The sequence below is a fragment of the Saccostrea echinata genome, unplaced genomic scaffold (genome assembly GCF_033153115.1).
Source record: "Saccostrea echinata isolate AGI-Se365-2 ecotype Australia unplaced genomic scaffold, CSIRO_AGI_Sech_v1 ptg000012l, whole genome shotgun sequence".
Taxonomy (NCBI): domain Eukaryota; kingdom Metazoa; phylum Mollusca; class Bivalvia; order Ostreida; family Ostreidae; genus Saccostrea; species Saccostrea echinata.
This window is the reverse complement of record NW_026889761.1, coordinates 17,516,568-17,539,668: the sequence shown is the minus strand read 5'-3', so window position 1 is coordinate 17,539,668 and position 23,101 is coordinate 17,516,568. Positions and strand designations below refer to the sequence as shown.

Sequence of the window (23,101 nt, the reverse complement as noted above, 5' to 3'; positions counted from 1 at the left end):
TTTAGAGCAATCACGTGATGTTTCGTGAGAAATCGGTGTTTGTGGTATTCATTTTTTTATTAAACAATGTCATAAAAATGAACTTTACGATTATATGTACCAGTAAAGGGTGTATTATCCTATGCATCTGATTTGTGTATTAAAATAAACAGTCCCAATTCAGAATTGCCCCCCCCCCCCCCAAATAAAAAGGACAATATAAATCAACTGAATGCATACATGTATTTGGTTCAATAAATGCTTAGTAAATGGAGTAACCGTACGAATACTTTTCATCTCGGAAGGAAAGATGTAAATTATTCAAATTTTTTAGCAACTTTGAGCAGTCATCTTCTATAACTATTTTTGAACTGTTCGATAATCCATCTGTTCTTCTACCTAAACATGCGATTAGCCAATTTGTAGACTGACAGTTTTTCTAATTGAACGCATTTTGAATGAATAATTTTAGTACATATACATGTACTTGGAAGACTATGTCTTCAAGAAATATATTTCTTTTACGAAACTATTGTATATATATTTTTAATTTGTTCTTTTTCAATTCACTTACTAAAACAGCAGACTTTTTGAAATCATAGACAAATGCTTCTTTAAATAAATGGAACTCGGAAATTTTCGTATCTTCTGATATGTCATTTACAAAGTTAAAAATCATTCTTATTATTCACACAAGTACTATGAAGTTGACATTTGTTCCTAAATGACAATATCCATGTAGTCTTTGGAGACCAAGTCTTCCAACAATCTGTTGGAATTACGATGTGAACTTATTACACTCCTTTTTATCTGACCTGTTTGAAGCAAAATTTATTCGAAAACTCTTACGTAGATTCCAAGAAGAAAACTTGCTGTGGGCTTCAATTCAACATTTGAATTGAAGGCCAAAGCGCAAGCGCCTCGGGAAATAGACTTGCTTTTGGGGAAATCTTGCTGACTCCCTCAATGATATACTTTAACTGTATACTGTAGAAGGCTATTTTAAAACTGCAACGTCAATGCCATAGACTTTTGTCCATTTGCTATTTAAAAAGGTATGAAACTTTTAAATCCGCTTTCTTTTTGTCACGAAAATAAATTTGTTTTCCATTGAGATCACATAATGGAAACTAATTGCAGGTCGTGATGGTGTGTAGAACTATTACGCTAGTCTGTTGAGCTGGGGTATGAGAACAGATCGATTTCTGAGGTATACGCCGTCTTCTCAGGTAGATCTACGGCAGAATATCGATTATCGAGAGATCTATCTGTTATTGTTCGGTCTGATTAGTACCCATAATTCAGGCATACAACTAAACATTGCGTGTACGGTAGGTTTGGTATTGGTCAGCTTTATAGCCCATACCTCTTGGAATACGGGGATTGCATTTGCCTTCCCCCTCCCGATTTCCAGACTGCTGGTCGATTCTCGGTTTCCAAGAAAACATTAGGATATGTTATCTCGGAGATTTTTATCAGTGAACTTTATGTTGTGAATTTAAGTGCATGAGGATAATCGGATATCATACATTGTGATCTTTGACTTGTCCATTCCCAATGTTGTCTCTGATGCAGGTCGCCGCTGCTTTGCAAGGTAAACCACTGATTTAAATACCTCGCCGTTGGCTCTGATTAACTTAATTATTCTTTCACCTTGTTTGTAGACTTTTAATCAATGAGCAGTAAAACAATTTTCAATTGGGTGCTAGTTGGCATTGTTTTGGCTAATAATAATAGGCAAAGCTGCGTATAATCAGCGATATATTGAAGGTCTGTTTCGTGGCCACCCGGTTTTGGATTAATATTGAAACAAGCAGATACATGCATTTCTTGTCAGTCCTACTCTCCGGGGACAATACCTTGTGTTTTACCTGCCGATATACCTTTTTTAGTAAGGTGTTAATATTTGATCAGTCTGCATAAAACTGACATAATCAGGCCCCTCTCACTTTATATTGGGGTGAGAGAGTGTGGACTCAAGGTACATGGATTTAGATGAAATATGGCAGAGGTGTGTACAGGTAGGTGTGGGATTAGGGATTATCTAGAATGTCTTGGCTGTACACTTACCGGCTAAACGAATAATATAAACCTTATTTAAAGTATAGACATAGTAAACAGTTTGTCTCATCTGTTGATTGTGTATTTATTCTAAGTGTTGTCTATGTCAATATAAGAATTTTATCTCAATAATCAATGAATAACTATTTTATCTCTGTACACGTGTTTTTAAATTACAAGATTAGAATTACAGATCGATATGTTTGTAGTTCTACAAATCGTTTAATCTTCTAATGTACCAGTGTAATAGTGTTAGGCCCGTAGGAAGCAATTTCAGTTGGGTGTGGAGGTGGGGGGGGGGGGCACAGCCAAACATTTTAATTTGGGGGCACTATCAACTACCAAAAAATCCTTGACAAGCAAAAAAAAAAAGTCAGACCTTTTATTGAGAGGGCACAAGCATATAGTAGCTTAGTTTTCCATAGTATTCAATATATCGACAAAATTATTGGGGGGGGGGCACAACCCCCGTGCCCCCCCCCCCCCCGGTTCCTACGGCCATGTTCCATTTCGACGTATAAGCTCTTCCTAAGAGTTATATATGTTCATGGAGTGCAGAATCAGCATATACTCAAGTATAATACAATATATCTAGATCTTTATTAACCATTTTAGGAGCCGGTTCACAACAAGATCTAACGGAGGAGCCGGAAAGCCAGAGCAAAGGGGAAACTAAGAAAGGGGGTCATTCTTCAGACCCGGAAACTCTGACAGAAGACAAAGATAACGTTAAACCCACAGAAGATAAGAAATTCGAAGATCCCGAACAGAAAACTCCAGCAGTTGACTCCCAGTTTGGCGGATCTAGTGTGTTTATACGTGACTCTGAAGACGAAGGGGATTCTGTGGACGCTATTCCTTATTACGAAAACATCGAAAGTGAGGCTTCAGAAGGTTTAGAACAGGAAGAGGAAGAAGAAGAATTGGAAGTGAAGCCAGAAGTGATTGATTCTGAAACGGATAAAGAGGACGTAGTGGAAGAATCTGTGGAGGAAAAAGTGGATGTTTTACAAAGTGAAGCTGTCACCGAGAAGGAAAGTGTTGAAAACGACGAAATTGCAGACGAGAGAGAAAATGAAGAGGTAGAAGAAAGTGACGTCATACAAACGTCAGCTGAAAACGCCACAGTGACAACTGAAATCGACCAATCAGAAGAAGAGATGCCAGGCAGGGAGGATGAAGTGTTGTCACCCTCGTTGCAAAAAGCCACTTGCCGATATAGATGGGGCAAAACACTGCGCACCAATTCCCATGACGTTGTCTTCTTTCCTTCGTATAAAATGGTAAGGGAATGACGTGCATACTATTTACTAATAGTGAAAATTAAAAAAATATGTGTCAGTTGGACTTTAGGTCTGTTTCACACAAAAACAGAGTTGTGTAGCATCCATGTATCTCGTGGCATAAGGTGAAGATCGAAAAAGTACTGAGCCTAAGTTTTCGACCTTATCTAAACGCAATTGTAGATTTGTTAAAAAATAATCGTTGTATTTTAAAAATGGAAATGCTTCTGTACTTTAAAGAGGCATTGTTAATGTTCACTGTATTTGTCAAACTGGATTAAAAATCGATTTCATTAAATAGGGAAAGTTTTACGTTACCGCTTCACAAACACATGGTTTGTTGAAATTTAACACTCTTTTCAAGTTCTCTGTGTCGAATTACATGCTTTATTATCATGGCGAAATTGTAAATTGAATCATCACAATTTTACGACGGCATAATTGTTCACAACCAAGTTGATTGTATTTAGAAAACCCTGACAAAGAATTTATTTACAAACAAGTATAATTAACATCGATCCCATGGGATAATTTTTTGAATATTTAACAGCATAATGCGGAACTTTGTGATATCTAGAGATGGGGACAAAAGTGTAAAAATAAGGAAAAAATAATCAAAAGTAAATGGGGAGGGGCGTCTCATAAAACATATGTTTCAGACACGTAATGGGAGGGGAAAGGGAGGGGGTTAGCCTCATTTTTTCCGACAATTTTTTTTTTGCTATTAATCTAGATGAAAATTTCCATACCCCCTTCCCCTCCGTAGTCCGTATACACACTTTTTTGCATTTTGAAGAAAAGAAACCTGCAATCCGATCGACCCCCCACGAAATATAGGTTTTCGAGATTTGGTCAATCTATTTTTTTGTTTCTTTCTTTCTCTTTTTTTGGGGGGGGGGGGTATCCTTCTGTGAAAAACTATATGCTACCTCCCTTGCTTAGTGAAAAAGAGGACGTTACCTACTTTTTCATTGTGAAATAATTTTGAAAAACATTTATTTACAATGTAGTCTGTTGCAAAAATAGGGTTCCCAGGCATATAGGACTTCTTTTTTTAAAGTGAAAGCAGCACCCTTCCTCCACTTCCCTTCCAAAAAAAAAAAAAAAAAAAAAAAAAAAAAAAAAAAAAATATATATATATATATATATATATATATATATATATATATATATATATATATATATATATATATATATATATATATATATATATATATATATATATATTTAAAAAAAAGGGGGTATAGGAAGCTTTGCAAAACTCAAAAAATGTTCAAAGTTGTTGTGTTGTCAATTCAACAAAATGTTTATTAGGTTGGGAGGGCTCGATCATGCAACCGTGACAATATGAACAAGCAGTAGGTGTCAGCTGGTCTTTGAACTGGTCAGTTTGAATGAAAAGTCCGTACAACATTAACAGCAAGAAAAAAGTGGGGAACCACCCATCCCTTGTATTATTAGCCTGCTTTCAATTTCCCAGGGTATTTATATCTGAGTCCATCTTTTTATCGTTGTTGAATTTAATTTCAGGAGGAACCCATCAGACTGACTTGGGACGAATCAAACGAGTCTTATTTCTCACCAGAGCTGGAGGTAGCCACGGGGGTGTACCGCGGGAATCTGGTTATTGAGGGAAATACTTACCCTATAGAGGACGTTGTCATCAAACACTACACTTTTGAAGCGGATATTTACATCAAAGAAGGTAAGGATATTTTACCGGAAATTTCTTGTCTTCCTTTTCTCACTTTTAAATTTTGTACTCGATTTGCATTTCTTGGTTGAGTCCCGCGTCTTTTCAATAGTAGAGAAAGGGTAACGATTCCTTGTTAGATATGTATTATGTGCCTTTTATGTGGACGATTTCTAGTATTGAATTTAAAATACAAACTAATTATGCGAGAGAACCATTGGAGTCTTGGTAATTAATTTTTCCTGTATATCTCAAAAAAGTTGTCAGAGTAGTATTATTTGTGAATCGTAGCTTGGGACACAGGTACAAGCTTGGGTCTTGGTTTATAAATATGTATGTACTTTTTTATATATCAATAAGGTACATACATATTTATAAACCAAGACCCAAGTACCTGTGGCTTGGGAGAGAGAAATTGGGAGGAGATCCGAGGGATGGGAGATCCTAACGGCAATTTGAAGCTTTTAAGGAAACTTTGTTTGAATTTTTTGTCATAAATTATCGTTTGTAATGATTCTCAAAAGCATTTCTTGAGCCACATTCAACTGAATGCAAGGATCAAATTATTACCAATCAAGGGCAGTGTAGGACCAGCTTGAAGTTGAGTAATTAATACACATGTAAAGAGAGATTGTTGAATGATAGAGGAATACATTTATGTCTTGCAGTCTGATAGAATAGACTCTGGTAGATGAGAATGAGAGCTGAAATGAAATTTATGTCATGTGCACAACATAACTGATCTTTTTCTTGTAAACATTTCAAATGCAATGCATTTATGCAAAATTACTAGACCAGTATACAATGTGCAGAACATCCAGAATGTATACATTGTCTTTTTATGTGCAGCCATATTGAAGGAAACACACCAAAAATGTGAGTGTGCATGTGGTTACCATAGTTACTGAAAAAATATGGTGGAAGTGCTTGTATCTGCTTTATGATGTGTATAGTTTACATCAGTCTGCTATTAATGTAGGTTTTTAGTGAGAGATGAATATTTTATGAAGTCTTAGATACTCACAACTCTGAAATGTAGCAGTGTTCTCACAGTGCTCTTACATGTGTAACAATTAATGGTTGTTGAGATGTAAATTGCAAAGTGATACAGTCATTTATATACATGTACATGTACCTAATTTAGATTTATAAGATTGCTTTTAAAATTGATGTTTTTTGTGTGTGTAATATTGTAGAATATTTAGAGTATTTTTATATATGACAGTTTTATGTACATTTACTAATGCTGAATACTCTCTTATGTTTGATGTATTTTGCAACATAAACTTTAGTTGATACATAATGCTGGATCATGTATGACTTGAATAACAATATACAATATAACATAAACATGTATCCTTATTTTATTTTCAAAAGAAAAGGTCACAGGAAAAAAAAAAAAAATTAACAATGAATTTTAATGAAAGGGTGAACCTTTCATCTTAATTCCTAATCCCAGTTCATTAATATTTGATAAGTAAAGCTAATACAGGTAAAGAATTAACCTGAATTTTAAATGTACTACACAATCAGTATGTGTGTGATTTAAATGCCACCCATCTCACACCCAGCAAATATTCTGACCTCGGTAACATATCTTAACAACACATACAAAATGAACAACATTGGAATGAAGGGGATGTACTATCAATGTTAATATTTTATGAATGACAAGATATATCAAAAATAATAGACAGGGACTTTGTTTGTGCTGAGTGGTTGTAATGTCTTGCGGTAGGTGTAATGATATATTTTTACTATACATGTGATATTCAGCTAGGTTTTATATACGTATGCATGCTACCCAACACTGAACACAACTATGATGAATATGATGTGTAAAGAGCACTGTTTATAATTCCTTCAAAAATCATATGGCCTGTCATTGGATTGACCATTATTTATGATTAAGTTCTACCTTTCAAGTTTTAATCAGTGGACCTAATAACGGCTTGTTTGACATTATGGTCAAGGTGCATTCTTACAATGCACAACTTTAAATACATATTAAGTGACATTTTCTTTGTAGAAGAGCTGAAGGCTTCTAGGTTCATCAGACATTGTCAGTTGATGCATTTTAGGACTGTATCAACCAAAATGTAGGTCATGATGACCTACGTTTTGAATTTTCTGGCTACATGTATTTATTCTCAAATATTTTGAACTTAATATCTTGGATACTAAGAGGCCTAGGATCATCAAACCCTGTCATTTTATGCATTTTGAGGCTCTGCAATGCATTGATCTAAAAGTAGGTCACAGTAACCTACATTTTGAAATGTATGACTCTTCATTTTAACCTACATGTCATATTTGAATAATTTAATTTTGGTTGTAACGCGTCATATGATTGGATAAAAAAATTAGAATAATGCGTATAACCTGGGTTGCCTACATCACAATGACTTACGTCAAAAACGTATCAATCCGCTTGACGTTACATTTAAAATACATACAATTTGAAGGCATTTTTGAAGGAGAAATTGTCTTATTTTTTACACTTAATGATGGAAAATTAAATTATAAGGAATGAATTTAATGTCTACCCAAGTTATACTGGTATAACCTGGGTTGGAACAGTTTACGCTTTATAAACCGCGTGTATAGATCTCCTTAACTATGAGCTTATGATTACCAAACCTTGTTGATTAATACATCTTAAGAAAAAAAAGTATATCACAGTGATCACCTTCTGAAATTTTATGCTTTTTCAAATCCTTTAAAATAGATATCTCTGACTTCAAAGACCATCAAACCTTGTTGATTGAAACATTTTGGGACCTTGGGGTATAACAATCTGAAAGTTGGACATGACCTACTTTTGAAATTTTATGGTTATTGAGTAAATCCCTTAAGACAGACCTATACTGGTGAGATCAAGCATCATCTGTTTACTATTTAACCCTGTTTGTTGATGCAATGTGGGATCTTACAATTTTAAAATAGGTCACAGTGACCTACTTTTGAATTTCTATGGCTATTCTTTTTTTTAAAATCCTTTAAAAGAGATATCTTTGATGAAGGTACTTACAATCACTTGACCTTGTCTGTTGATCCCCTTTGGAACCTTATTCATACTTCTGATTTTTTCGCCTTTCCAATTCATTATAAGAATGTTTCTTTGCCTCTGGGACTTTTGTATTTTATTTCATTGGAAAATTATTTTGTTGATTGTATCCTTCCTCTAAGTGTCATTTTCTTACATTGATTATAACTTGACTATAGGGATTGTATGAATTTTATGCCCAAAAAATCTTTATTAATTTGTTTAATAACCCATAAAATGCATGTCCTTAATCTTTGACAGGTTTTGATTGAATTCTATTAATGTTTTTCACTTCACAAACACAGATAATCCTGACACGCCATACCCCTCTCATCTACTGTATGTAAAAAGCCTTGGTGACCATATCTTCAAAATATTTAGATAAACTTTAGGGTACTTGAGTGTTAAAGTTCTGCCAGGGCTATCAGTCTATCACCGTACAGCTTTTGTTTGTTATCAGCTAAGACAAGAAGCAGTCCATAAATTGTTGGACAATAGATGCAGTATTTCTTTAGTGAGGCAGGATGTCTCCCAAAGTGTTCTATATATCCATTTGTACATACAGTATTTACATTTCCTTTTAGGTTATTTTTTTAAAAAGTGCACAACATTTGCAGTTAAAATACACACCTGTAATGGAAATATCCCTCACAAGTCATAACTTATAATCCTCTTTTTCAAAATTTGAAATTAATATTTGTTTGAAGAGATGCAAAATTTTAAATGTTCTCCTGATTTATTCATGTAAGTTGTCATATATATTTTGTATTTTTTAAATTGAAATATTTTGCTTTGTAAAAAGAAAATCCAATAAAAGCATAAAGAGTAACCTATAAAGTCTTTAAAGTTCACTAGGTATAGCGGGGATCAGTTATAAATTTCCCTATTTTATTGACAAAGATCCAATTGAAGCATGTGTTGTGTCTACCTATTATGATACGTGTGAAGCTTTGACGCTATAGACAGTGACATGCGGCCATGCCTGTAGTGTTCCGCAAACCTTCACTGAATGTTTTTAACAAAAGGAAAAGTGATTTAGGAAATGACAGGCCATTGATAGATCTGTTTTATTTATCAGTGTGGAGTCTTTTGAAATTGTATACACTGCTATCAGTGACTGTATTGAGAATTTTAATGTGTGTGCCCCAACATGTATAGATTTCAGCGGTCCATATTTTTAAAAGAATATCCATTATCAGAATTATCAGTCGATTTAAAGTATTTGTAGTGGATTTTGTTCTTTGGTAGCTTTACTCCAGTTTTGTTAAGAGTTAACACTTTGTCTTTAGGAGCAATTCTTTTGAGGCATTATATATAATGACTGCAGAGCTTTAGTGCACAAAAATAGGGAGGACTTCGTCTTAGAAGGAGGTTCTAGGGGATAGGGATCCTGTGGTTAATTAGATAGTTCCTTTGCTTAAAAATGTATGTAAAATTCTAAGCATAAATTATTTAATTTTTTGCAAGTAATTAAATTTTTTAAAAAAGTATGCTTTAATTGTTTTGTGGCTGTTGAAGTTAATTTTTCATATATGTGATTTCAGATATCATTGAAGATGAAGTTGGAAAAAGTTTGATCCCAGAGAAGGATGAATTGGTAGACACATACACACATCAAGGGGAAGAAACAAATCCAGGAGAAGACAATAGTGAACAACAGGAGGTGATGGAATCCTCTCTCAATCTCTCCAACAAGTTTGAGGAATTGGTAAAGAAACAGATTTCTCAGGAATCAAGAGATCGCGAGTTAGAGCCACTCAGCTCAGCAGGACGTAGGACACCGATTGGAGATGTCGCTGCGGAACCATTCCAAGATGGTGGAGTTAGCACAGTTGTAGATGATGTGGTCGAGAGACCACATTCTCAATCCTCTGTGAAAAGTTCTGGCTCTGTGTCACAACCTACCACTCAGAAAACAGTGGAGGAAATTATTCGAGAAGTCAACAGTGCTTCAAATAGTGCTGAACTGTACAGCAGTGAGGGGGTAAAATCTCCTGTGAGGTCAAATGAAAATTCTGTCTCTGGCTGTGTTCATGTTGTTGTGGAGGATATAATAGGAACACAAGACATGAAGTCTCCTCTTGGTTCTCCCTATCACTCTACACAGGGATCACTAAGACAGACCCCTGTAAGAGATGTGTCAAGGTCACCTCAAAGGTCAGTGGAGGGGTCACTACAAGGCTCAAATAGACAGACCCCCACAGCAGGGTTTGTAGATGATGTTCTAGGGCAGTCAACTCCCATAAATAGGTCAGAGCATGGGTCTGCTAGACAGACTCCTCAGCCAATGTCTAACCACTCCTCACTGAGGAATACTCCTCAGCTGATCAGTGATGTCCTACAGACAAGTGGAGACAAGTTATACTCCGCAGGATCAATAGGGTCGGGAGGAAGTCGTCCACAGAGTCTGACTAGTGAGCAGGAACTCAATCAGTACTTTGAAAAAAGTGGCAGTCACCCAGGGTCAGAGAGGTCTGGGTCAAACCGGACGACACCACTGATTCCATCACCTAATGTACGAGCTTCTGAGCGTGCTCACAGCTCATCCAGTCTGCCTGTCATCACGACGCAACAGCGACTACAGACGGAAGGAAGGAGCCTGACTCCAGACAATCACATCAGAGTTCCCGGGGAGATATCACCAGCTCTCAGGGGAGCTAATCCAGCTGCCAACAGGTCTAATGTCTCATCTCGTGCCAGTGACAGAACACTCACACCTGGGGCTGTGGAGAACGGGTATTCTGAGGTTAGTCACTAGAGTTTCTTCAACTGCATATAAAATGATTGGTTTTGCCCATGTGTGGTGCATATGTTTTTGAAGCAAACTGGAATGTTAGCAATAACATTAATTTAAAAGATTTACCTTTTCCTTGCCCCTTGCATATTACTGGAATAAAAAATATTTAGTTAAAAGAAATTTTGGGATATATCTCATGATCAAAAAGGACTGGTGACTTCTAAAATAGTAAACTTGTTGCTTTCAATTCTGTTGTGATGCTTTAAGTGTTTTACTGAGGTGTTCCTATCTTTTACTTATCTAAAGTGGTTTACAAAGACAATATGCTCAGAGAGGCTTTCATGTATTAATAGATTATGTACATGTTAAGGCTGTGTAAAAAAGATATATGTGGATTTTTTTTAAAAAGTCTGTTTAGTAGTTCTGAGCATTAAAAATTCATCCAAGAAATACATTTGATTGTCAGATGTTTCCCTTTTAATTTAAAACAAATTTGTGAAAAATAAAAAAAAAAATTTCTCTATATATTTGTGATATCATTTAGCATGTTTAGAGAGATTCCACAATTTTTATCAATATGAAAGTCAGACTACTGTAAGCAAACACATTCTGTATGCACAGTGTAAACCCAGGAAAAATAGATTCACACATTTACTGTTTAAATTTATTATTTTTTAAAAGCTTACTATTGACATAGCATAGCATTGTAGCAGGTATAATTAACAATGCCCTCTTTTGTGTCATTAATTATGAAAGAGGTTAAATGCGTGATCATAATGGATCAATGTCACACCTGATAGCATATCCTATGCTTAGTCTCAACATGCCCTGAAAGATCGAAAAATATATACTTTCACTGTCTGAATTTTGTTATAATTGCTGGCTTATCAGCTTGGTGAACTTGCAAATGTCAATTTTTATATGAATGAATATTCCTTGTGAGGTAATTTTCTGGAGTACAGTCACTTTAAAAGGAGCTTTTGTAGTAATCAGTATTTTGTAGTAAATATTTGTTTGTTTATATGGATGAGTGAGATATGGATTATTTTACCTGCCGAGCAGGTGTCTGTGAAGTAATTACTGAGGTTGTATTGATCCTCATCACCAGGTCAGGTGTGGTTTAATTTCAACATGCAGCATGATGATTCGATTCGTTTCATACGGAAATACCAATGCAATATCGCTATCTTTTGTATGCATACATTTGATAATCTCTTGCATATCATTTCTGTTTTAAATTAATGGATATTTTGTCTGTACTTAGGATGCACAGACCCAGAGAATTCATGACCTTGAGGACAGTGTAAGAAACCTGAGGAAGTTGCTAAGCGGCCGAGAGACAGAAGTTCATGACCTCACATCTCAACTGAAGCAGTTAAAGACCCTGAACCAGCAGCTGACTGAGGAGTTAGATACGGTCAAGATGAGGGAACAACGCTCCTCCCCAGCATTTAGTAATATACAGGAGGTGAGAGATACTGCCTTAAACATGTTATAATTCATTAAAAACTTTGTTCTATATATGTAATACACTGTACATTCTACATGATTTTATGGGCAATTTAATACTTTTTTTCTAAGCATAGTGGAGCTATTATATACTTACCAGGAATAGTTTCTGATCCTTCGAGATATCAAAGTGGGTTTGGTGTCAGCAGTTTTTATTTTGCCCCTATTTATAAAACCTGAGACTGAGGGTTGCATGCTTTCTCTGTCTGTTTGGAGAGGACATTCTAAGAAGTGAGAACTATAATTAAATTGCACACAGTTTCAGCATACCTTGTGGGGCAAAATTTGTCAAATGAACTTTTATCTTGGCAATTTTATAAAAAAAATAATAATAGTTATCCTTAGTTACCAGTAAGAGTTATCTCTCTTATCAGAGTGTCATCCAAAATTTTAGTCTGTAGCTTGTTTTCAGCTCGTTTTACATCTGTAATTGAGCTGCTTTTCCAATGGTAAATTATGTTTTTTCCCCCAGTTTTCTTCGAAAATTTGCCTGTACCCCCTGTAATATTGGGCAAGAAAATATTTTAAAAAATCTGCCTGTCCATAAATCTCAGTCATAATTATTAAAGTATAGTAAATGTTTAATAATTATGACTGAGATTTATAGACAGGCAGATTTTTGAAAATATATAAAGTACAGTATATGTTAGACAGGGTCATCTCATCAAGGCGAAAGCCACAAATTCATTTCAGGTGAAGGTCGTGCTGAGAGGTTAAAGGTTACATAGGAATATGAAGGACCTTAAGTTCCACCAACATAAATTTTGAATTTGGATAATTTTTTTGTAGTTGGAGAGGCAATACAAGCAGGTGCTCAGTGAGAAGGATATAATGGCGGGAGAGATCGTCAAACTGAGGGATCAGATGGAGGAACTGAGGAAAGGGAGGAATGGACGTCCAGACGGGGAGACCAGCGAGATGTCACAGGGGATCAGCTATAATCCCAATAACCCCTATGTTCTACAGCGGAAAATAGGTAAGAGCGTCAATAATCAAGTATCAGTAAATTGTAACACTGGTAACCTGCACACTCTATAATTAAAACAACCAGTATGTACCAAGAAGTGAGAGGAAAATAAGTACCCTGGTAAGTGTATTGGTAAGCTAAAGCCTTTGTGACTGATATTAACTCTACACTCCATCTACATATACAGAGAAAAATAGGTATGAGTCTAAGGAAGCTATAACTCTACATTTAGTAACCCCTACACTCTGTGGAAGACACTCAGCTATAATTTGATATTGGGGGACAACTCATTACCCTCTGAATGCATACATTTTGAGAAAATACATCATATGGACCTAAAAAGTGTCTTGAAAGGAGACCATATTAAATGATTTGACATTTGGCAGTAAAGAAAAGTGCTAATCATTTACAATATAATTTGTATATATATTTTATTACCTACATTTTAGCATTTTTACATGAATATCTACATGCATGCAGTCTACTTTATTTGTATAACAAAAAGATTTAACCAGTGTGGTAATGTAAGAATTTATTTACAATTTCCAGCTGATTTGGAGAGCCAGGTCCAGGATTTACAGGAGGCCAATGAGACAGCTGTGTCAGAACTCTCCAACACGGAGAGGAAAGTAGAGGAACTACAACGAGCCAACGAAGCCCTGAGAGTGGGGCAGGAATCTCAGAATCTGGACCTCCAGGAGGAAAATCAGAGATTACATGATCAGGTATAGCTTGTACTGAATGGGGAAATCTTAAGTCAACTGTAAACACTCTTAACTTTTCATGATATATTTAGAAAGTTATAAAAGTCCTTTACCTATTTAAAAAAGTTGCCTGTTTGTTGAAAAGTAAATAAAAATTGTACAAGTTTTCTATGACATTATGAGTGGTAAAGATGGAAAAAACTAAAAATGGGCAATGGAAAAATTCAGTAAAGTTTTCTATTCCCTTCATTTTTCCACCAATAGTGACCAAAATAAATTCCATATTGTAGATATCCAAAATGTATGAAAAAGGATATGGTGGCTCAAGCACTGAATCAGAACACAGGATTCAGATAGAGATACAACAACTGAGGGAGGATAACCGAGCTCTGAGAGAGAGGAACTACAAACTCCACGAGGAGAGCATGCAGGTGAGGGAGGAACTGATGAAATTAAAGCAGGAGGGACAGAGAATGATTCCCCCACGGGACGTTAGGGTGTCAACACAGGAGGCGAGAACCGTGTCACCAAGGGGCATTAGGACGTCACCACGAGAAGTCAGGACACCTCTTCACTCCAGGGGATTCAGTCTGGGTAAGAACTTGTCCTGTTTTGAGTCTTGCCCTCCTTCTATCATTGTTACTTATAAATAGCAATTTTAAAGCAAAAAATATTAATAGGTCATGCATATTGTCAGGGTATTATTTTATGCATTGCCCATACTTATTTTATTAGCTTTAGAAGTGATAGCAAGCATAATAAACAAAATGAAATAAAATCACCTTTCTTCCGTTTTTCAGAAAGGTCTTTAGATCTAGGATCAGACAGGTTTTCCAAGGATAGAACTTTATCAGGCAGGCTGTCTTTAGAACAAGAAGATGCTCGACTGCTCAGTAGCATTCACAGACAGACAGACAACAAATATAGCAGAACTGAAGCTGATACACTTGGTAAATACAGAAACAGTGATATCAAAGACAGTGCTACCAAGGAAGAAAACTACTTTGGTCGCAGTATTCAAAAGGCAGAAACTAGACTTAGGAGCAGTTTAGAAAGAGCTGATGCTAATTTTAGAAAAATTGCAGATGGAGAGGATACAAAGCCCAGATTTGATAGATTTTCAAGACTTAGCAGCAGTTTAGATAGACACACAGACAGACATAAATATGACCTTGAGGATAAACCCAGATCTGAAGGTTATAGGACAGGCCCAGAGGGTGGGGATAGGGAACCAGTGCCAGCCACACTACCTCGTTATAATGCAGCTAGACAATCGGAGTATAACCAGCTAGGCAGGGAAAGGTCAAGGACACCTGATAACACCGTCACCATAGAAACAGAGTGGCATAAGTACGACAGAGAGAGAAGCAGAAGAAATGAGATTCCTCCCAGTAAATCATGCACTGAGCTTTCCAAACCATCATATACAGAACCTTCTTATAAGGAACTGGAGAGGAACACATACCAACAGGAATACAAATCTACCCCAAACTTTGCTGATAAAAACAGAGGTAGGTTGGAATTACTGTGCTTTGCTTTGTTACATGGCTTGCAAGACATCATAGCATGAATTTTTTCCTTTATTGAGAGTGGAATGTAATGTGCATGCATGAAACACTAATTAAATACTTTTAGAGTAAAAATTTGAGAGTGAAATGAGAAAAGGAGAAATGTTAAACAAAGTTTTTTAATACTTTTAGAATAAAAATTTGAGAGTGAAATGAGAAATTGAGAAATGTTAAACAATGCTTTTTAGTTTATAGGTGATAGTTAAGCTCAGATATATACAGTAGATTTAGATAGAGGTAGAATAAAATTATTCGGAACAGTTATGATAGATGCCAGCATATACTGTGATATATCATGGAAATATTTATTACAGGAATAACAACTACTTGGAAAAATGGAATTCTTTATATCAGAAGTAATTAACAAGTCTGCAGTAATTCACTCTCTGAAATATAATGAGCTTTGTCTGGTTTTGGCTGTGTAACATGTTTTACTGATGCATTTTTCACATGAGAATGAGAAATTTTTCCTTCCCCTTGAACCTATTTAACAAAACTCACAATGAACACTCTAGCCTCTTTTTACTTACTACTGTTTTCTTCATTCACGCATGACTGGTTATAGAATGGTCACGATCAGAGGCAGATCTTAGGCATGCTCACTTTACCTATAGAGGGCGCTCCAGAACGCCTGACCCACGGATGTCAGGGCGAAGGTCGCCCTCTCCTGGGTACGTGGATCTTCCATCAACTTCAACCTATCAGCGCACCAAATATCACTTTGACCACACCCCTCGACCTAGATTAGACCACGCCCCTCGGCCTAGATTAGACTGGGATGGTAGGTTTGCATGTGTTTATTGCATTCGTCGCTTCGACCTTGGTAGCCGACGAGGTAACCAACTAAAAATATGTAGAACTGGAAGTGTGGCACTGCCCCCAATGGTGGTTGTCTAATTCTGCACTTCTGGTTTGGATGTTGTGTGCATGTGGTCTGTTCTTATTAACCAGAATATTCAAACTTTCAGCTAACTGTTGTTATCTGTTCATATTTGTAGATTTGTACTCATTTTCTCTCTCGTATATCTACTCAAGAATAAAAATTAGCAAAATTATATTCCTGGTTGTAGAAGAAAATCATATTGTTTCAGGGAAAACTTTAGATGCTGTATGATGCAGAAAGTTAAATTTTAGATTGAAGGCAAAAATGAAGCAATATTTATGCATTCATTGGTACATTTTACATGATTCAAAATATGCAATATGACTGCTGAGTGTTTTTAAGTACAGAGATAGTGACTTCATTTATGTTTTAGAAAATTAAAACTGGTATATGCACCAAAATGAAAGCTAATTTGAAATTTATTTTCATAATTTGTGAACTTAACTATAATTAATGCATATTCTCAAATGCATGAAAATTGGTAAAGTTTGACTGACACATTAAAAAGTATAATATATAATAACCAAGACATGCCTCTTTCCTAATCTTTCAGTATATATGTTTATATATTCACTAAGAGCTAGAGCTTTTGCCACCAGAATTGAATTCTTTGGGGTAGATTTAACATTGTATAGATCTATTTAAATCAGATAAACCTAACAGTTTTTAAATCCATTTGTACAATGAGTTATGAGGGATTGGGAATTCAAATTTGTTTAACCCTAAAAAGGTTTGATCTACAACGTGAGCTTTAATCTCTGAACTAGTTCTAGTTTGTGCATCTTTTTACTGCAGAATTTCAGTGTCGCTATTGGAATGTATCATTATTTTGAAAGATGTTTTGGTAATTTTATGATGATTTAATTCTGTTCTTTTTCTTTCTTTATGTTCACTTTTTATTATAGCTGAAACCAATTTATAGCAATCTCTATGTCCTGACACAGAACTTGCATTTAACTTGAAATTTCTGAAGTAATCACTGATTGATACTATTTCTGCACTGTATATTTAAATTTTTCATTGTACCTTGTATTGAAATAAGAACACTTTAAAATCATTTAATTAAATTGTAGAAATTAATTTAGTTAGAAATAATTTAGTTAAAGCAAACTATTTTGTTTCTTTAAAAACAGTAATTCAGAAAGCTTCCACTATCAATTAGTTTATTTCATTAATCTCTGCCTCTACGTGGATGGATAGACCAGTTTCTTTTGTTCTTGAACTGTCTGTGCATATTTTTCTGAAATATTTTATGCATGCCTCTTATACATATCAGCTTTTCTTTCAATGTTTATATCTACACGCAAAAAATATTTTATTTAATCATTATATTGAGTATCTTTTTCCCCTGCTACTTTACAGAGGAACCTATTCCACCACGCCCATCCTCGGCACTGTCAGAACGCAGCAATAATACAGACTATCTGACGGGTACCTACCACAAACCCACCAACCCAGCACTCTCTGTATACCAGTCCAGCTACCAGGAAAGAGGTAAAGTAGCAATAACTATAGGTTCTTTATTAACACAAACCCACCAACCCTGCACTTTCTGTATACCAGCCCATATAGCTTTACCAGGGAAATTACAAGAGTTAATGCCCTTTGACTGTGATTTATCTTGTTTCCAAAGAGGTCTGCCCTACTGACAGTTGAAATATTTATTAACAGCATTAAAAAATTAAGAAAACATGCCACTTCCTACAAGGATATATATATCACAATATCATCTTCACTGAATAAACTTTCAAGACATTGTAATCAGTGTGTGCTAATCTTACAAATAAATTCTATTTGGTAAACTAATATACTTTGATGGACAATGTCATGAGGTGTAATAATTAAAACTTGATTTAAAGAAACTGAAAAAGAAGACTTTTACTGTATGTGACTTCAGTGATTTTTTATTTCTTTTAATAAGGATATGATGGAATGAGGAAATCAGGTCTTTACCAGGACGGGGAAGAAAGCGACACTGGTACCGATATCCTGGTGAACACGAAGCTTCAAGAAGTCTCCCCACGTCTCTCCCCCACCAGTCCAGAGCCCCAGCACCGACGGTCTGTCACTCATCAGTATAGTTACCAGCGGAGACGGGACTCCCTGGGATCGGAGGGATCGGACGAGGAGATGGAGCCGTCATATTCTAAACACCCGAGATCCAAATCAGCTGATGGAAGAGGTGATTAATATATTTTACTTTTATATAAAAGAAATTATGTATAATTTGATATACATGTATGATATTCATTTTGGCTTACTGTCAATGTTTTTCCAGGATCCCAGAAAAAAAAATAATTTTCATTATGCTGCCAAGTATTATTAGCATTAGTTGTTTTTTTTTTCTATTCTTGCATTTCAAGTAATTAAATCCTGTGCAGATATGCAGTAAAATTGTTGACGTGTAATTTTTTTACCCTTTAAAAACCTGTTGTTTTTTCTGGAAAGAATTCAGTTAAAATGCTTATAAACCTAGTTTTATTAAACAAAGACAACCACATTATGAATATTTAACTTTAATCTTGTTGCACCAAGAGAATACATAAAGATCAAATTAATACCTGCATTTTCCAGGAACATTTATTAGTATGCAGGTCTTTCATCGAGTGTGTGATTGTTAAGGTGCAGGTTAAACATTAAATAGAATGATTAAATGCCTTAGAACGTAAACACTGAAAAAAAACTTTTTACTTTGGCAAGCAGAAACATACACTAACAGAGTTGTGTTATTTAAACAACTTTTACCTTTAATCCCTGGAGTGATAGATTGCATGCTTAGTATTTTATCAAAAAGTACATTTGAGTAATTGAAAATCAATACCTAGGACCATATAGATCGACTAAATGTGACATGATAGAACACTACACAGGTAGGAGAGTTTTGTAGAGAATTTTTTCCCCAAATAGTAGCTAGCGTCTCTGGTATGCTTCATTTTGGTAGAAATAATTCTTGGTGGTATAGTGTATTTAAAATAAGAACTGAGATGTTCAGCTTTTCAAACTTGTTGAGGACCTGGATATCTGCAGTATGTCACGTATGATGTGTGGGAGTTCAGCTGTATATACCTGATATAGTGCAGGGATATTTTTGGCTGATAATCTGCTTAATTATGCTATTTTTCCCAAAAATTAGCTTTGCAGTAACAAAGATTTCAAATTGATTTGAGGAGTATGGTAGAAATAACAGACTATGGTTGTTTATATTTAATAGTTGAAGACTAATTGTGTAATATATTCTGGAAAATTGGTTAGTGGAGTTTTAAATTGTTTGATATAAAATTTGATTCAACAACTGTTACAGTCAAACCTCATTATCTCGAACTCATTGGGGCCGCGAGAAAAAATTGAGATGTCTGAGGATTCAAGATATCCAGGGTGAAATACTTAAAGAATAAGTATTTGGGACTTCCAAATCACTTCAACATATCCATGGTATTTGAGATATCCGTGTTTGAGACACCGAAGTTCAACTGTATTTATATCATCACTGTGGTAGACATGGAAACACAAGATTAATCATCAGTTTGTTATTGTGATGTTTTGTCACTTAGTAGTACATGTGTAAGAGAGACAATGACAGCATAGCTATATAATATGGAAAATAGCTGTGGAATATTTGAATGTAATTTTGACATACTCTTTTCCCAGAATTATTGAGGAGTTCCCTCACCATGGGTACAGAAAGGTCAGGACCCTTTGGAACAGAGAGGTCATTGGTTATGCTGACCCAACCAGTGGATAGGACCCTCAATAAGAGAAATCCTGCACCCCCTACTGCAAACCTCCGAACCATCACTCCTAGTGTACTTACTACTCAACATAACAGAAACATGCTAGCGGCTTCAAATAGGTGAGAACTGATTTATTGGTGACCAGAAGTTAACTTGCGTAGTCGTGTCTTCTGGGCCAGGTTTGGACCACAAATGGGATAAAACTTTTACTATGGAAGTAGACCAGAAGAATCTTTAACCAATTCATTCTGTTGAACTAAAAGGCTTTGATGTGTTTAATTTATATGCAGGCACATTGTTCAATCAATGACCCCCAGTAGGATAGAAATGGGGCCAAAAAGAGGGTCCAAATTAAGATTTACATAGAAATAATGTAGCAAAATTCTCTAAAAATGCTCCTCTTATTAAGATGTGACAACAAATTATCAATTTAAAAGTCATATGTGCAGCATCCTCCTAAAGTGTAGATTCAAGATTATCAAAGGCCTAAAGTCCATTTCTACATAGAGATACATATAGATATTTATTAAAAGTCAATTATGTAAAATTTTACATTTGCTGAAAATATGGCCCCTCAGCAGAATAGGAGGAGGTGTCAAATGTTTTATGTTGTATAAGTAAGGAAAATATCCTCTCAAGAACAAGATTTCAAATTGTCAAATTTATGTCAGAGAAATCTGCATATAGAGCAGATTCAAATTTGCTCACTTCATTACCCACTCTGGATTAAGGGGCTCTGTTGGTGCTTAAGTTTTGCAAAGCTTTAAGCAGTATGTAAGAAATAAGAATATATTTTATGGCCTTGAAAAAATCTGCCTTGTGACACTCAGGTGATTGTTAAGGCTCACAGAATTGTTGAAATTAAGGACAATTAATTTTATTCCTACAAGCCTGTCATTTAATGTAGCAAAATGCATGTATATTATTAATTTCAATTGGTTATTTTTTCAAAATTATTAAAAATTTTTCGAAACTAACATACATTTTCTGTCTTGGAAAAATTGAGAGTTTGAAATTTTATATTTTTCAGTTCTCTTGCACCACTGACAACTGGGATGAAGCCCTTTTCTCCCCGTTCCCCTGGTGACATAAATTTAGAGGATGTTGTGAAATTCTCCAGAGCTGGTGGGAAACTAAGTCAAGGATCCGTGAAATTTGTTGGACATTTACCAGGTCGTAGTGATGCATATTTAGGGGTTGAGTTAGACAAAGAAGGTAGGTATGATTAAAAAACAAGGATAAAACTTTGCTATGGAATATCTTTCATATTTCTTTCAATCAGTTTGTAAAATTTGTTTATCTTGCTTCATGTCGCTTTTCAGACGGAAAACATGATGGAAAATTTGAGGGAATGAGATACTTCCGATGGTATGATATGCATATATTTTTCTGCTCTGTAAATAATGTTTTTTATTTCTTGAAAATGTCATTTTGCAAATGCTTATATGCTCTGTCTAAATTAAAGCCAAAGTCTTTTATTTTATTACAGCAAACCTAACAAGGGAGTGTTTGTAGCTTTCAACAAAGTTGTAATGGCCTGGACGAGATGATGTTTACTGCAGATATGAGAGTTATGTCCCTTCGTAAAACCTATAACAAAAGACTAAAAAGCCATACTTTATTTTACCATTGTTTTTAATTCACACAATGTCCGTCCATTAGATAGACACTCAGAACAACTTGCAGAGCTTTTGTTTAAGTTTAATATTCATTTTGCCATATCATTTTTACATCTGTTTTGAAAACTATATTTTATTAATAAAAAGAATATTTTTATTGTCTGTAGATATTTTATTATATTTATTGTCATTCATTTTTTTTTTGTATATAATTTTGAACCAATTAATATTTATTTTCTTTTTAAATCTATTTCACTTTGATTGTGATCTATATTTTTGCGAATTTTATTCTTACTAAAAAATAATTTTCTTTGAATAGAAAATGAAAATGAATGGAGGATCATATTGTCTCTCTGCAGATTTCAGGGAAGTCTGTCTATCTGTTTTACAATGCAGTTTTTGTTTGTGGTAAATGTTAAAACACAATTGTTTATGTGTAACACGTTTGTTACATGTATATAAATATTTTGTGGAATGGTTTTCAAATTGTACAATATTTGTTATTTAGTAAACACTGTTCATATTTCTGGCATTTTAACATAAAAAAATCCAATTGAATCAATTTCAGGTCTAGTAGATTCATATTCTTATTAAGAAATATTTGTTGAATTCCGTCCGTTTTTTACCAGTCCGTATAACATTCCGTCATATTGACTTAAACAATAATGTGTGTGTATAAAAGTGCTTTTTGTAGGTGTATCTGTGATATTTTGTTTAAAAAATTAAAATAATCATTCATAAGGCTTACCAGTATTTGTAAATCCACATGATATATAATTATTTTTTGTAGACATAATAATTTAATACAAATTGTTTGAATAAATAATTTACAATGCTTTCTATCATTTTGTTTGCACTAACTTTTAAGAAGAATTTGGACAGCAAGTAATAATGATTGACATCAGCACCGAGCCGATGTGTTGATACTGAAATATTTTTATTTACTCAGACTTTGCATATGTTTGATTGTCCATTGTCAGTGATAAATACCCATATCTCTGATTTTTACATGTTGAGCCAGTATCATCTTTTTATGACAACAGATTTTAAACCATTCATTCCTTGCCCTTAAGGACAACAGAGCAAGGGAGCAATAATGCAAAAGGCAAGACTGTCAGGGAGCTAGGACAGCAAAGGGGGAACAAAAAATTATGTTGTCAGGTCATTTGCTTGGAACTATGGGTCAGAAAGTTATAACTTTTGTGAGAGTATTTCTAAAGTTCAGTTGCTCCCCTTTCCAATCATGACTGTTGGCAAGGATTGGGCAGCAGCCAAGGGTGGTTCAAGATTAACCAAGGAATCTCTCTCTCTCTCTCTCTCT

The 23,101-nt window shown here is 34.9% G+C and overlaps 2 protein-coding genes across 2 annotated transcripts in view; one reads left to right on the top strand and one right to left on the bottom strand.

Annotated features, from left to right (window-relative positions):
- The window catches only part of LOC133185440 (histone-binding protein RBBP4), a 241,291-nt gene that overhangs the window by 57,016 nt on the left and 161,174 nt on the right, over positions 1 to 23,101 (bottom strand). The window lies entirely within an intron of this gene.
- Positions 1,982 to 21,994, top strand: LOC133185620 (uncharacterized). The gene is made up of 17 exons (XM_061320932.1): positions 1,982 to 2,000; positions 2,656 to 3,323; positions 4,854 to 5,028; positions 5,866 to 5,892; positions 9,607 to 10,808; positions 12,064 to 12,267; positions 13,098 to 13,284; positions 13,825 to 14,000; positions 14,270 to 14,573; positions 14,780 to 15,490; positions 16,113 to 16,328; positions 17,793 to 17,924; positions 18,352 to 18,612; positions 20,079 to 20,280; positions 21,192 to 21,376; positions 21,484 to 21,529; positions 21,651 to 21,994. The coding sequence occupies exons 1-17, from the start codon at positions 1,982 to 1,984 to the stop codon at positions 21,709 to 21,711; spliced, it is 4,776 nt and encodes a 1,591-aa protein (XP_061176916.1). The 3' UTR covers positions 21,712 to 21,994.